This window comes from Tursiops truncatus, chromosome 7 (genome assembly GCF_011762595.2).
Source record: "Tursiops truncatus isolate mTurTru1 chromosome 7, mTurTru1.mat.Y, whole genome shotgun sequence".
Taxonomy (NCBI): Eukaryota; Metazoa; Chordata; class Mammalia; order Artiodactyla; family Delphinidae; genus Tursiops; species Tursiops truncatus.
In genome coordinates this window covers 37,048,825-37,065,520 of record NC_047040.1, presented here as the reverse complement: position 1 = coordinate 37,065,520, position 16,696 = coordinate 37,048,825, and the positions used below count along the sequence as shown (strand labels likewise).

At 37.7% G+C, this 16,696-nt stretch overlaps 1 protein-coding gene across 2 annotated transcripts in view; it reads left to right on the top strand.

Annotated features, from left to right (window-relative positions):
* Positions 1-16,696, top strand: part of PLCL1 (phospholipase C like 1 (inactive)) — a 355,583-nt gene that overhangs the window by 300,835 nt on the left and 38,052 nt on the right. For both annotated transcript variants that reach the window (XM_019939204.3, XM_073807436.1), the window contains exons 4-5: positions 7,573-7,648; positions 9,720-9,829. In XM_019939204.3, the coding sequence (XP_019794763.2) occupies positions 7,573-7,648; positions 9,720-9,829 (186 nt within the window). The remainder of the gene's footprint in view (positions 1-7,572; positions 7,649-9,719; positions 9,830-16,696) is intronic.

Sequence of the window (16,696 nt, the reverse complement as noted above, 5' to 3'; positions counted from 1 at the left end):
CACAACAACATTCGCATTATAAGGGTCCCAGAAGGAGAAGAAAGAGAGAAAGGACCCGAGAAAATATTTGAAGAGATTATAGTCGAAAACTTCCCTAGCATGGGAAAGGAAATAGCCACCCAAGTCCAGGAAGCACAGAGAGTCCCATACAGGATAAACCCAAGGAGAAACACTCCGAGACACATAGTAATCAAATTGGCAAAAATTAAAGACAAAGAAAAATTATTGAAAGCAGCAAGGGAAAAATGACAAATAACATACAAGGGAACTTCCATAAGGTTAACAGTTGATTTCTCAGCAGAAACTCTACAAGCCAGAAGGGAGTGCCATGATATACTTAAAGTGATGAAAAGGAAGAGCCTACAACCAAGATTACTCTACCCAGCAAGGATCTCATTCAGATTTAATGGAGAAATCAAAAGCTTTACAGACAAGCAAAAGCTAAGAGAATTCAGCACCACCAAACCATCTCTACAACAAATGCTAAAGGAACTTCTCTAAGTGGGAAACACAAGAGAAGAAAAGGACCTACAGAAACAAACCCCCCCAAATTAAGAAAATTGTAATAGGAACATATATATCAAAAATTACCTTAAATGTGAATGGATTAAATGCTCCAACCAAAAGACACAGGCTTCCTGAATGGGTACAAAAACAAGACCTATATATATGCTGTCTACAAGAGACCCACTTCAGACCTAGGGACACATTCAGACTGAAAGTGAGGGGATGGAAAAAGATATTCCATGCAAATGGAAATCAAAAGAAAGCTGGAGTGGCAATACTCATATCAGATAAAATAGACTTTAAAGCATGTTACAAGAGACAAGGAAGGACACTATGTAATTATCAAGGGATCAATCCAAGAAGAAGATATAACAATTATAAATATATATGCACCCAACATAGGAGCACCTCAGTACATAAGGCAAATGCTAACAGCTCTAAAAGAGGAAATCGACAGTAACACAATAATAGTGGGGGACTTTAACACCTCACTTACACCAATGGACAGATCATCCAAACAGAAAATTAATAAGGAAACACAAGCTTTAAATGACACAGTAGACCACATAGATTTAATTGATACTTATAGGACATTTCATCCAAAAACAGCAGATTACACTTTCTTCTCAAGTGTGCATGGAACATTCTCCAGGATAGATCACACCTTGGGTCACAAATCAAGCCTCAGTAAATTTAAGAAAATTGAAATCATGTCAAGCATCTTTTCTGACCACAACGCTATGAGATTAGAAATCAATTAAATGTAAAAAACACAAACACATGGAAGCTAAACAATACGTTACTAAATAACCAAGAGATCACTGAAGAAATCAAAGAGGAAGTCAAAAAATACTTAGAGACAAATGACAATAAAAACACGACAATCCAAAACCTATGGGATGCAGCACAAGCTGTTCTAAGAGGAATGTTAATAGCAATACAATCCTACCTCAAGAAACAAGAAACATCTCAAATAAACAATATAACATTACACCTAAGGGAACTAGAGAAAGAAGAACAAAGAAAACCCAAAGTTAGCAAAAGGAAAGAAATCATAAATATTAGAGCAGAAATAAATGAAATAGAAATAAAGAAAAGGATAACAAAGATAAATAATAGTAAAAGCTAGTTCTTTGAGAAGATAAACAAAATTGATAAACCATTAGCCAGACTCATCAAGAAAAAGAGGGAGAGGACTCAAATCAATAAAATTAGAAATGAAAAAGGGGAAGTTACAACAGACACCACAGAATTACATAGCATCGTAAGAGACTACTTCAAGCAGCTCTATGCCAATAAAATAGACAACCTGGAAGAAATGGACAAATTCTTAGAAAGGTATAACCTTCCAAGACTGGACCAGGAAGAAACAGAAAGTATGAACAGACCAATCACAAGTAATGAAATTGAAACCGTGATTAAAAATCTTCCAACAAACGAAAGTCCAGCACCAGATGGCTTCACAGGTGAATTCTATCAAACATTTAGAGAAGAGCTAACACCCATCCTTCTCAAACTCTTCCAAAAATTTGCAGAGGAAGGAAAACTCCCAAACTCATTCTATGAGGCCACCATCACCCTGATACCAAAACCAGACAAAGATACTATATAAAAAAAGAAAATTACAGACCAATATCACTGATGAATATATATGCAAAAATCCTCAGCAAAATACTAGCAAACAGAATCCAACAACACATTGAAAGGATCATACACCATGATCAAGTGGGATTTATCCTAGTGATTCAAGGATTCTTCAATATATGCAAATCAATCAATGTGATACACCATATAAACAAATTGAAGAAGAAAATCTCAATAGATGCAATAAAAGCTTTTTAATTGCAACAGATGCAATAAAAGCTTTTGACAAAATTCAACACACATTTATGATAAAAACTCTCTAGAAAGTGGGCATAGAGGGAACCTACTTCAACATAATAAAGGCCATATACGACAAACCCACAGCAAACATCATTCTCAATGGTGAAAAACTGAAATCATTTCCTCTAAGATCAGGAAGAAAACAAGGATGTCCACCCTCACCACTATTATTCAACATAGTTTTGGAAGTCCTAGCCACGGCAGTCAGAGAAGAAAAAGAAATAAAAGGAATCCAAATCGGAAAAGAAGAAATAAAACTGTCACTGTTTGCAGGTGACATGTTACTAAACATAGAGAATCCCAAAGATGCCAGCAAAAAACTACTAGAGCTAATAAATGAATTTGGTAGAGTAGCAGGATACAAAATTAACGCACAGAAATCTCTTGCATTCCTATACACTAATAATGAAAAATCTGAAAGAGAAATTAAGGAAAACCTCCCATTTACCACTGCAACAAAAAGAATAAAATACCTAGGAATAAACCTACCTAGGGAGACAAAAGAGCTGTATGCAGAAAACAATAAGACACTGATGAAAGAAATTAAAGATGATACCAACAGATGGAGAGGTATACCATGTTCTTGGATTGGAAGAATCAATATTGTGAAAATGACTCTACTACCCAAAGCAATCTACAGGTTCAATGCAATCCCTATCAAATTACCAATGGCATTTTTTACAGAACCAGAAGAAAAAATCCTAAAATTTCTTTGGAGACACAGAAGACCCTGAATAGCCAAAACGGCCTTGAGGGAAAAAAACGGAGCTGGAGGAATCAGACTCCCTGACTTCAGACTATACTACAAAGCTACAGTAATCAAGACAATATGATACTGGCACAAAAACAGAAATATAGATCCATGGAACAGGATAGAAAGCCCAGAGATAAACCCACGCACCTATGGTCAACTAATCTACGACAAAGGAGACAAGGGTATACAATGGAGAAAAGGCAGTCTCTTGAATGAGTGGTGCTAGGATAACTGGACAGCTACATGTAAAAGAATGAAATTAGAACACTCCCTAACACCATACAGAAAAATAAACTCAAACTGGGTTGGAGACCTAAATGTTAAGACCGGGCACTATAAAGCTCTTAGAGGAAAGCATAGGAAGAACACTCATTAACATAAATCACAGCAAGATCTTTTTTGATCCACCTCCTAAAGGAAATAAAAACAAATATAAACAAATTCGACCTCATGAAACTTAAAAGCTTTTGCACAGCAAAGGAAACCAAAAACAAAACGAAAAGACAACCCTCAGAATGGGAGAAAATGTTTGCAAATTAATCATCAGACAAAAGATTAATCTCCAAAATATATAAACAGCTCATGCAGCTCAATATTAAAAAAAAACACAACCCAATCCAAAAATGGGCAGAAGACCTAAATAGACATTTCTCCAAAGAAGACACACAGATGGCCAAGAAGCACATGAAAAGCCACTCAACATCACTAATTATTAGAGATATGCAAATCAAAACTATAATGAGGTATCACCTCACACCAGTTAGAATGGGCATCATCAGAAAATCTACAAGCAACAAATGCTGGAGAGGGTGTGGAGAAAAGGGAAACCTCTTGCGCTCTTGGTGGGAATGTAAATTGATACAGCCACTATGGAGAACAGTATGGAGTTTCCATAAAGAACTAACAATAAAATTACCGTATGACCCAGCAATCCCACTACTGGGCATATACCCAGAGGAAACCATAATTCAAAAAACACATGCACCCCAATGTTCATTACAGCACCATTTACAATAGCCAGGTCATGGAAGCAACCTAAATGCCCATCGACAGATGAATGAATAAAGAAGAAGTGGTACATATATACAATGGAATATTACTCAGACATAAAAAGGAACGAAATTGGGTCATTTGTAGAGACGTGGATGCATCTAGAGACTGTCATACAGAGTGCAGTAAGTCAGAAAGAGAAAAACAAATATCGTATATGAGCATATATATGTGGAACGTAGAAAATGGTACAGATGAACCAGTTTGCAGAGCAGAAATTGAGACACAGATGTACAGAAGAAACATATGGACACCAAGGGGGGAAAGCGGCGTGTGGTGGGTGTGGTCGTGGGATGAACTGGGAGACTGGGATTGACATGTATTCACTGATGTGTGTAAAATGGATGACTAATAGAAAATAAACAAGTAAATAAACATTAAAAAAAAAGAACATGTAAGGTTATAGAAAAATGGAGAACCTAGGAAAAAAGACTAGAGACCAAAAGAAAGATTAGATTTCAAAAAAGACAATGTTGGGTTTGAGCAGGGATCTGTTGTGTACATGTGTGGGTTAATTAATAACTAGAAAAAATAAGTATCACAAAATAAGATAAGGAAAAGGTGATATCGATGGATAGATATGAAAATGGATAGATGAATCTGGGGATATAAAGTGGGGTCAACTGCTGAGCTGGCAAGAATGAGAACTGAGAATTGGCCAGGGGGTAGTCTGTGATGAGACCAAACTTTGGGGAGTCTCAGTGGAGTTCCGCAAGAGTCAAAGCAGTGAGCATGGGCTAGTGTTTTAAGGAAAGACTGATGAGGTCAACCACTTGAAGGCCAATAGAGTATTTTGTTATTGTTTTTGTTTGCTTACTTTAAGGTAGGAGATGTTGTATGGAAAAGGGAAAAAGCAAGGGAGAGGTAGAAATTGTAGATGAATAAAGAAGGGGTCATTAGGAATGGGTTCCTGAAGGGAAGAGGGAAAGGTGAGATTGGAAGTCAAGGTAGAAGAGTTAGCTTTGGCGAAGAGGACACTTCCTTCTCAGGTTCTCACAAAAAGGCTGTGGCATTTTTGGATGTAGGAAGTACATTTTTGGATGTAGGAAGTACATTTTGTACTCAACACTGAGGAGATATTTAGTAAAATACTGCAAAAACAAAAAAGCTGGCCACAAATCAATAGAGTTTCTTTTCTTTTTTTTTAAATCAGATAATGATATCATATGTTCTCCACTGAGTGCAAAACCAAGAGAAATGAATGTCAGTCAAGATATTATCAAAGGAAATTACCAATACTATCCCTTTTTGGAGTTTTTCTTGAAAAGGACATATTTGAACCTGGCTGAAATAGATTGATTACGGTCATGGCCTCATGTTATTACTGATGGGCTGGGTCAGGTGACTTTGGAAAGCTACATTTCAGGCTCAAAAGACTGAATGTGTGAAGGCATGGTCAGGCTAGACAAAATCAGAGGATGCTGTTTTTTCATGAAAATAAATGGATTCCAGGAAACCGGGATTTTAATTCCAGTTTGATCACTAATTAGTTCCATTTTTTGAACAAGGATTTTAACTCTTGTAAGTCTTAGTTTCCTTTTTCACAAAACTAAGGGTGTGGTCCTGACAGCTAAGATTCTCTTAGCCTTAAAAATAAAATGATTCTAAAATTGTGCAGTATATTGGCTATTTTGCTCATGGTAAAGTCACAGAATGTGTTTGTTCTTTATGAAGGTTTCCCTTGCTTGAATTTTATGAAAACATTTTGTATGCTATCTGACTAATTTGGAACATCTGATAACTTTGAAAGTATTATGAAAGCTCAATTGATGCTGCATGGGTAGATGCTAAACTTAGCATCTTTCTAAACTTAGAAAAGACTAAATCAGATTCCCTTCATATTAAATCTTTCTTTGCCTGTAAGTTTCCTTCACTTGGAAGCTGCAGTAACTCAGGCACATAACCATTTGAGAAATTGTTATTCAGAAGCATTCCACTTCCTCTTGGGAGTTGGAAGAGTTAATGCAGTTAAAAAGTTTGACGCAGCTTAGACCTTCTTGGGTGCCTAGTTTTATGGTTTTAATAGTCACTTTAGCCCTCCAAATAAGTCACTTCAAACTATCATTTTAGGTAGAAAATATCAGTAATTGAAGTTCGGTTGAATTAATTATCATGTGTCATTTAATCATTTGAGTAGACTTCCCTACTAGACTATGAACTCCATGGAGATAGAAATGTGTCTGTTTTTGCTCATCCATGTATCATACCCCTTGTAGTTACTACAGTGCTTACACATAGTGCCTGCTGAGTAGATGTTTGTTAAATGAATGAATGATTTGATTTTACTTCTATAGAGTTGTTAGGCACTAAATATTCATGATTCAAATATTCTTTTCCATTTGAAGATTTGTAGTCATAAACCACTTTATATTTGAAAGTGATTGTATAAAACTACAATCTTGTACAACAGCATTTAATTTTGAAGTATGTCTTACTCAAGACTTTTTATGTCCACTTTGGATTCTGCCTTGAACTCTTCAGATTATTGAGCCAGACAGATAAAACATGGAATAGTCAGACTAAAAGGTACAAGATTTATTAGGAGTAGAAGAGTGGCTGGAAATTCAGGAAGTGTTTGCCTATTGGTGCCTTTCTTTAGTCATTTCTTCAGAAGGGCCCCAGTCCGGTCTTTCTGATCACAACTTCTTTACCTACTCTCATCTTCCCCCTTCTTCACATACAGATTTCTCTTTTCTTCATCTCTCCAACAGCTGTCCTATTTTCCCTACTTCACTCAGTATATTAATTACTTCTTGGTCTTTTTTCTTTCTACCCAAATGTGGAGGGCAGGGACACCATTTCAGCATTGTTGCCTACAAGCTCTGTGGAATTGCTGGTGAATATGACCCACAGTTCATTCTTGCCAATGGAGCTGGAGCCCTTCTCAACGAAGGACCAGGACTCCACCATCTTTGCACCACTTAAATCCAATTTGCCGACTTCACCAATGTGTCCTGTAGTTCTTTACCTCATCACTAGGTGATTCCCTGTTCTGATATCTCATTGCTGTTGTTCCAGTACCACTTGCCTTGATGTTGCAGTAACTTTGGGGCGAGGGGATTAAAATAAGAGGTGTTCATGAATGTGATCTGGGACTAAAAAAGAGTGTGTATGCATTTATTCAACAGTTATTGATTTGGCACCCATGGTGTGCCAGGCATATTACATAAGTGGAGCAACCATAAGGTAGGTGACTCTAGCTGGTGTTAGAGTGGATGGGGCTTGGAGCAGAGATCATCCTTCCCTCTCCCATCTCTTGTGGTTATGGCCAGGGTGCCCCATTACTGGCAGTTTCATGTGGGTCTTTATGTTGTCTTTCCAATGTGCCAGTTTAAGGATTTCTGACAACCACCTTTTTAATGCTTATTTTGTGACAGATGATCCAAGAGAGCCGGTTTCTCATAGAAATGGCAGACACAGTCCAGGAAAAGATCGTGCAGTGTCAGAAAGCAGGTAACCTTCCTCCCTTGCCCCCATTTCGTTTAGAAACCATAATGATGATTTTTGGCAGACTTTTAAAGTTTAACTATACTTTGAGTTACACTGAAGCCTTTGTTTAGTACAGAAGAGATCTACGTGATAGTAGGTAGGTGGTCTGTGTGTATATAGAGGGGGTATCTGAAGATGTCTAGAGAGGTGAGGGTTTCTGAATTTACTTTTGTGATTTGGGAACCGATCAAAGCCTTTTTATTACTGATATGGAAACTGTGGTTTCACATTGCCCCTTAAGAAACACTTTATTTTTACAGTTTGAACCATAATCTTGTTAACCTGCTAGGCTTTTGCCTCATTTACTTGTCCTCAGTTTAGATTTGTTCCTTCTTTAAGGGTGGGATGGGTCACATGTCTCTGATGGCACGTTGCTCTGTTTATTTACTTTCACTTCATCCACACCCCAGTACTTTTATCTCTCTTGGATCCATGTTCTCCCTGATCCACACACACACACGCACATCAGTGTGCAATAAGGAAGATGACACTGACAGTTGCTTGGTATATATGTATCTGATACACTAAGCACATATGCTATGTTATTTAGTCCTCATAACAACTCTGCAGTGTAGTCATCATTATATCCAATCTAGAGATGAGGCATCTGAGATTCTGAGAGATTGAGCGAATTACCCCAAATCCCATATCAACATGTGGTAGAGGTGACCTTTGAACCCAGACCAAACTTTGAAAATGGTGCTCTTCGCTACTGATCTGGAGGCTTAAATGTTTCCGTTGACAGGAAGCATGAAAATAATAACAATACGAAATACTTATATTATGCTCCTATGTACCATGCACTACTTTGAGAGTTTTGTATGTGTTGATTCATTTAATCTTCACACAGTTCCATAAAGTCAATACTCTTGTTATCACCATTGCACCATTGAGGAGACTTAATGGCAGAGAGTTTCAGGGATTCGCTCATGCTCACGTAGCTAGTCAGTGGTAGAGCCAGAGTGTAGGTCTGGGCTCTGCAGCCATGCTCTTACTATGTACTGGGCTTGTGATGTTAGCATCAGAAAAGTTAATGTGGTTTTAGGCTGCATTAATACAAGCCTAGTCACTAGAACTAGGAAGGTGGTGGTGAAACCCTATGTCATGTGGGCAACTTCAATCCCATTTTGAGAACGATGTTCCTGGATGTCACCCTTAAAGAGAAATTATAATAAGCTGAAACATGTTAGAATGTTTAATCTGGAGAAGGGAAAACTCTAGTAGACTTTATCCAACATCTTTCTTCAAATATTTAAAGGGCTGTACTGTGGAACAGAGATTAGACCTTGTTGTTCTGAGGCTAGCTAGCACCAAGGAGTAGAAGTTTCAGGGAGAGAGACTGGTTTGATATCAGTCACAGCTTTCCAAAGATGGAATGAGCTTTCCAGAAGAAAGTGTGATTCCCATCTCTGAGGTGCTAAGACAAAGGCTTAGGAGAGAAAGATGATGGTGATGTTTTTTTATAGTATTCAAGCTTGGGGGAATGGTTTAGCTAAAAATAACTTTAAGGCCATTCCCAAATCTGACACATTTGGGTGTTTCCAGGAATGCTATTTTTAAAAAAGCTTTTTATTTTTACTCAACATTTACTAATTACCATTGTTATCTATGTGGGCTCCAGGCCTACTGTCAAGCCATATGGATGGTTCATAAGGCAAAGTAAGATATGTGCATCCTTCACATATGGTAGCCACTCACACATTACACCATTTTATATAAAAACCAGGCAGAGAACAAACAAGATGGATGCCACCTGTTGGAAGAATTTGCTTCTTAACTTCTCATGTCTTTGTCTATGGCCCCTTGCTGTTTAAAATCTAATTTAATCTAATGCATTGATTATTTTTAGTTTCCCTTTAAGGATAGCCATTTGGTGGTGATGAACAGAATGAGAAGGAGAATTCAATTTTGGGATTTAGAGATTATGAGAAGGACAGAAATGGGAAATTATATTTTTACTGATAATATTTTCACAATAAAATGCCTGTTTTTCTGAAATTTATACGAAGAATTCTCTTATGTTCTCTTTTTAAAGGGATGGAGTTCCATGAGGAACTTCATAATTTGGGGGCAAAAGAAGGCTTGAAAGGAAGAAAACTCAACAAAGCAACTGAGAGCTTTGCTTGGAACATTACAGTACTGAAGGTAAATGAAGTACTCAGGTGCCCCTTTGTCTTTATTTTTCTCCTCATCTCTCCAATGTGTAGAGAAGCGTCAGTGGTTAAATACGGTGACTTGAATTTTTAATTAACACTTGACCTAATTAATTTGTGCTCTAAGTGACGGGAGATGCATATGGGGATTAACACACTGTTTGCCATAATAGGATAATGAGTTTTGTGGTGGAGGCAGAAGACAGCACGACCTAATTCTATTACCTGGTGTTTGTGTGTGTGTGGTTTACTCATACTTCTAGTCAAGTCAATATGGCTGTTCTGGTTTGTGGAAAGAATAACACAAAATGTTGCTGGAGAAGGATCCAACACAAGTGACTTGGAAAAGCTTTAAACTACAGAATATCTGGAGCCATTTAGGATTATTTGATTTTAGGAAGAGTCTCTATAAATACATTTATTTTTGCAAAAATTTTGGAAGTCAGTTTTTTGAGATTATGATTTGCTCCACTGAAAATTAATTTTAGGACTTCAAAGTAAAGATGCCACTTTTCATATTTTGTTACATGAATGGACAAATGATTTAGGCAGTTGGAATAGCTTATTCTTAGTAGTGTGATGGAGAAAAACAGCTACAAACAAAATTAATAATTGCTGACATTTAAAGAACACTGATGCACCAGGCGCTGTTTTACAAGGTTTATATGAATTAACATTTTAATACTTTCATTAACTCAATACTGTTATTATTCTCATTTTAAAAGTGAGAATACCAAGGCACTGAAAACTTATGTATATTACCCAAGGTCACTCAGCTAGTAAATGGTGGAGCTGGAGTTTGAACCCAGGCAGTTGGCTCCAGAGCCTGCTCTACAGAGAGCACACGTTTATGTGAAAGTGCTAGGTGAACTGTAATACATATCACAAATGTTTATTAAAAATTCAGTCCACAAATAGTTGTTAAGCTCCTACTATGTACTGGGCTCTCTGCTATGCACTGGGAACCCATGAAGAACAAAAGCGATACAGACCCTGACCTCGTGAGTTAACAGCCTGGGGGCAGGAGGTGGGGTGGGGGAAAATAGGTGTCATTTGCTTAAGAGGCAGGAACTCTAGTGTTACTATAAAGAGGAGCTTGTTTTATAACACCTGAGTGCAGCATGGCAGTGTGAGCCCTGATACAGACGCTTTCTGTTCAGCGTGTTTTTATGTGGGCTCATGAATGTGCTGATCACTGAGAAAGGAGCTACAGACACAAATATCAAAAAAATAATGCCTGGGCCTCCAGAACTAGTCTACTAGGGGAGACAGACGTGTGACTAATAGCAGCCATTGATTATTCAACACTTCACATGTGACGAGCACCCATGACTAAGTAGTTCATGTATGTTTCCTCCTTTCTTCTTCACAACAACTGTGTGACATTGCAGCAACTCACGCTGACCCTCTCCATCTCACAGATGAGGAAACTGAGGCTCAGGAAGGCTTTCGTTTCTTACCTTCAGCTAGTAGATGGCAGAACTGAGATGCTATATCATGCCCATCGTTCTAACCACCACCCTGTCCTCCTGCCTCCTGAAAGACTCAATCCATGTGACTGACTCCAGGCAGCCTAGTACAGGGGTGAGGGCACAGGCTCTGGGTGCAGACTGCCTGATAGTTGTGATGCTTTGGCCAAGTTATGTAGTCTCTCTGAGGGTGATAATAATACCTACACCCCAGGTTTTATAAGAATGAAATGAGATAATACATATAAAAATATCTAAGTCACAGTGCACAAAACTTGACATTATATCTATACCTATACTATTATTGTATATATATGCTATTACTTTTGCCAGGGTGAGGATGACCATTGGGATAAAAGTCTTTTGGTTTTTCTTAATTTAAATTTAAATTAAAAAATCAACTAATTAATATTTTTAAATTGAGGTATAATTGTTAGTTTCTTTGTTAACTTCTGACTGAAGCCCATTCACTGTTTTCTGAGGTTTGTTTGTGTGTTTGGTTTAGTGACAGGAACTGATTGCTAGATTGCTAGATGGGGCCTAGCAAATGCTGTACAAATCATTCTCAGACAGATCTTTTGAAACAGAATCAATCTTCTATTATTTTAGCTCATGTACCAGCTACTAGTGTTTCAGCTTGAGCACTAGGAACTTAAACAAGAATAGTGAACTTCTCCAAACTTCTATTTCCCTTCTCTCCCCCATTGCGTTTAGTGGACGTGTTAATTATGTGCTCTTTCCCCAAGTGCTAAACAAATGACCTCCTTGGAATTTGGATTTTTAGCTGAGGCACAAAGAGACCAGGCTTTTTTGGAGGTTGTGTACTCTAGTGGTGCCTCTCTGAGAAGAACCTCCTCTCTAAGGCTCTTCCTTTATTTCTTGTATCTTGGATCTGAAGTTCTTAGTTCCTTCTTTGTTCTCCAGTCTTCCTATTGATTTTCAATCTCCCAAAAATGCCCTTTTTCTTAAGTTTACTAGAGGCGATTTCCATTGCTTACAACTGGATGAATTAGTAACAACCACATTGGTAAGACATAATCACTGAAATAGTAGGATATGTCAAGGCTCACCTACAAATTCTGCATTGCTTACTGAAAAGGTTTCCTTACACACAATTTTTACAAGTACTCCTCGATATCTAGGGGAAGAGAATGATGATTGACCAATATTTGTTGAACATGTGCGTTCAAGTAGCTAAAATATTTAATTCCAATGCAATTTCCAACAAGTAAGGGAGGATCTACAAAAAATGAGAAATGTGTCCTCAGGAAAATGGTGGGTGGGCAGCATGGAGCGGTAGAAAGGGACATTGACTTTAAAGGAAATTGAGCTGAGAATAAAAAATAAATTCTTTAGTTTGTGTTTTCTGCAATTCAAAATTACATTGATCTGATATTAATATATGACAGAGAAGCTGGAGAAAAATTTGCAGAGACAAAGATGAATAGCTCTGCAATATAACAAACATAAATTATACTTACAGCGTCCAAATTTTCAAAGCTAGAAATGAGGATTTATAATCCAGCATTAGCACTATTATGGGTCCAGAGTAGGGAATTGCTTAGCAGATCTTTTGCATCTCCCCACACTTTTGTCACATGCCAATAGCCAACTATTACAGTCATTTTCCTCCTCTTCCGTTCTTTCTCTTTCACTTCTGAGCATAAAATTGAAGTCTTTAAATAGCTTCTGTGTTCATTTGGGATGATATGATGATGCAGGTCTCAATGACTCAGTCTGCAGTGTCTTTTCCAGATAATCATTGGACAAAGATAGCTCTATTTCATCCCACCCTCACGAATTAACTGTTCCTTCCATCTGTCTTTTCTCCATGCTGTCCTTCATAAAAGAGTTTTGTTTGGTTATTAGCATAATATTAAAATCTTACAATGAAAATTTTTCCTGTTCTTTACGTCTTCCAGAAAGAGATACTACAACTTCACCTGCACAGCCAGTTTATTGTAGTAAATTATTATCAACCTTGGAAGTATTTTGCTAACGAGAATTCTGAAGGTCTCTTGGAAAAGAGATATGAATTTATACTATATCACTGATAAAACGTAATGTATCATGAAGTGGAATTCATTTAAAATTTTGGACTCTATCCAGAATGATTTAATTCTTTAAGTACAAAAAGAATTTCATTAAAAGGTGGTCACACTTATAAAACCGAAACTAGTAAGAACCTGAGAGTAGCATTTTAGTGAGTTTCCCAATATATATATTTCTAACTTGGCCTGTCGGCTATTTTAAGGAACTAAATTCCATTATCTTAACATTTTCAAAAGTTTGATGAAAAAATCAATTCTCCAAGCTGGAGAAGTGTCAAATAGAGATATATAAAAAAATTGAAGAAATATAATTAATAAACATTTTATTATAATGGAAAAGCTATGAAGTAGGTGATCACTAGAGCTTACAAATAAATAAAAGGGTTAAGAAGTGGCTGACTTCTTATTTGTTCATGAATTTCATTGATTACTAGTTGAATGACATGTGTTAAATAAATTATGAATAGACGATTTCTTCATCAATGGACACTTCTATTAATTGATGTGTATCTATACTTTCCCTAGATAGATTTCCAGCTTATAATTTAATGCATTTCATTGTATGCCACAAAAAACTGGGTCTCTTTTATAGATTTATGTTCAGTAGATATGACTAATCTTTTTCCACCTAACTTTTTGGCTTTCCATCACTGCTTAAGCTTTGCTCCTTCTGTTTTTATCTTGACAACATTTTCATTTTCCTTGGGAAGAGCAGAGTCTAAAGCTCCTTGGGTACTTGTGTTTCTAATTCAGACAGATTCTCTTGCTCAGTCCCTAAATTTTAGGCCCTCACATCTCTGGGGAATCTTGCTACATAAGGAAAATTACATGGATGTCAGTAATATGCTTTCTGATAGAGCCTGCAAACACATCTGAAGTCTTTGCTCATTGTTGAGAGGCAGGAAAAGAAGGGAAACAAGATTATGGGCTAATGGGAAAAGAAGTATGAGAAGAGGCATCCATTTCTGAAAGACTGAGTGACAGAAAAAATGGGGTCACCCTCAGCAGAAGGACCGTAGATATTTTAAATCATTCTCTGAGATACTGTGTGTGTTGGGGGGATCCAACCAGGCTCTACTGGTGGCCATAGTGACTATGCCCCTGGGGGCTGCTGTGAGGTTATATAAAGAAGGAACATGTCCAGGGTCCTCCTTGTCATCCACTGAGAAATTCTCCAATGGTGTTCTGTCAGCTGCTGGCTGTTGTTATAGCAGAGGCTGGAGAAAGGCTAGGTTTCTACCTGAGCCAACTCTTTCAGAAAAGAACAGCTACTTATGAAGTCTAGAAACAGACCTTCACTGACAACAATGCATTAATAATAAACTATTCTTCGTGTTGATGTTACTATCAATTATTAAGAAACATAAAGTGGTCAAGAGTACAGACTCTGGAGCCAGATACTTTCTAGCTGTGTGGTCTTGGGAAAATTTCTTTTTGTCTCTACGCTTCTGAATCAATTAGAATATGCCAGATTGTGCTGTGGTAACAAAAATGAAAATCTCAGTGGCTTAAAACAATAGCTAATTTCTTGCTCACACTGTTTGCCTACCAGGGTCAGCAAGGGTCAGTTAGGAGCTCAGGCTAATGGGGACTCTACCTCAACTAATCCATCTATAATCCTAGAGGTAGGGAAGCACAAATTGGTTTTAAACTTTTCTGCCAAGTAGTGTCACATGTCTCTTCTATTTAAATTTGACTGGCCAAAGTAAGTCAAATGGTCATATCTGACTTCAGTGGAGTTGGGAAAGTATATACTTCCTCAAGGAAGGGAAGCAGATGTTGGTGAATATAATCTAGTAGTGACAGGTTCCTCAGCTATATCCACCTTTAGTCATAGGACTAAATGAATTAATGTCTGTAAAGTGCTATCTGAGATATAAGAAATGCTATGTAAGAGTTTGTAGGCATTCAGTGCTTACAGTGAGCAGTTAAGTGATTTTCACACAACATATTAAGTAATCTTAAGGGTCACCCTGTAAAGTTACTATTATTATACTCATCTTACAGATAGGAGAACTGAGACTTGAGAGGTTAAGTAACCTTCCTGTTGGCATACGGGTACTGAGTGACGGAGCAAGGATCTAACTCCAAAGCCCATGCTGTTAGCCCATTATGCTAAGTTGCCAGAGTATATATAGCCCCATAATAATGATGGCTTGTATTAACTGAGTACTCTCTGTGTCTCAAATATTATACTAAGTGCTCTATTATCTTCATCCAAGAGGGTGAGTGTCCTGTTCAGCTAACATGAGTATTCCAGCCACCTTGACAGTGTATTCCTACAATGCAGAACAGTACTTTGAGAGAGTGTAGCTTGGGAACATCAGTTCTCCTTGTTCTGACACTACATTCATCAAGCAACTCTGTTCTCAACTTGGCTTCCCAAGCACACTTTTCCAGTGAAGATGGAATGAGTTGATCAAGTGACATAACTAGTCCCATCTGCCTGGCTGTCTCTTTGTAAATGAGTCAGTTAACTTCCTTTTTTTAATCAGTCCATCTCCTATGAGCTTGGTTAGCGTGAATCAGCTCCCCAGGGCCTGATCACTGCCGAGTGATTGGATGCAACTGAGCCCCTGGACAGATACCACTGAGGTTAAGAAAACAAAACAAAATAACAACAAAAATACAAAAGCAGAAGGCCAGATCCTGGACCCACCTTGAGAACCCAGGGAAACATGGGGGATAAGTATCTCAGTGAATCATCGAGACAGCCCCCGGTTTCTCTTGGACAGCTCTACTCTTTATTGGCTTTTAGTCTAGCTGTTGCCAGCCTCCGCATCTTGATGAGACAGAGGAAACTTAAGAGCCGTGCTGCCAGCAAAAACTTTGCAAAGACCATACTCCTGTTCATATTCCTTCCTTCGCCCAGCCTCTACAGCCTCAGTTCTTCCTCTCAGGGCCTCCATCTTTCCTGTCAGAGCAGAAGCTGTCAGAGCAGAAGTCCTGGAATCTTCTTCCTTTGAATAACAAACCTGAGTTGATTTAGAAGTGAGGTGAAGTCCCTATAGGTAAATTCCTCAGGTTTCACTAAGAAAGGAGCCTCCTGAGTGGCAAAGCTGAGGAGCCTTTAAGTCACCGATCTTGAGAAGCAAGGTTCAAAGTGTTTAAACAAAGTTTTAAATTCCGTTAAGTCTAAGGAAAATACTTCCTAGTGATACATATAAAATAACAAATTCTTGGGCTGTGAATTCCCGTCTGTGTTACCTTAGAATTATGTAAGGGTTTAGACCTATAGAAAGTTGGACTATGAGTCTAGGAATCTGCAACTGATTAATACAATTTTTAAAAATTATCTTCTCTGGGGCTAGATTTTTCTCACCTAAAAATAAGACGAGA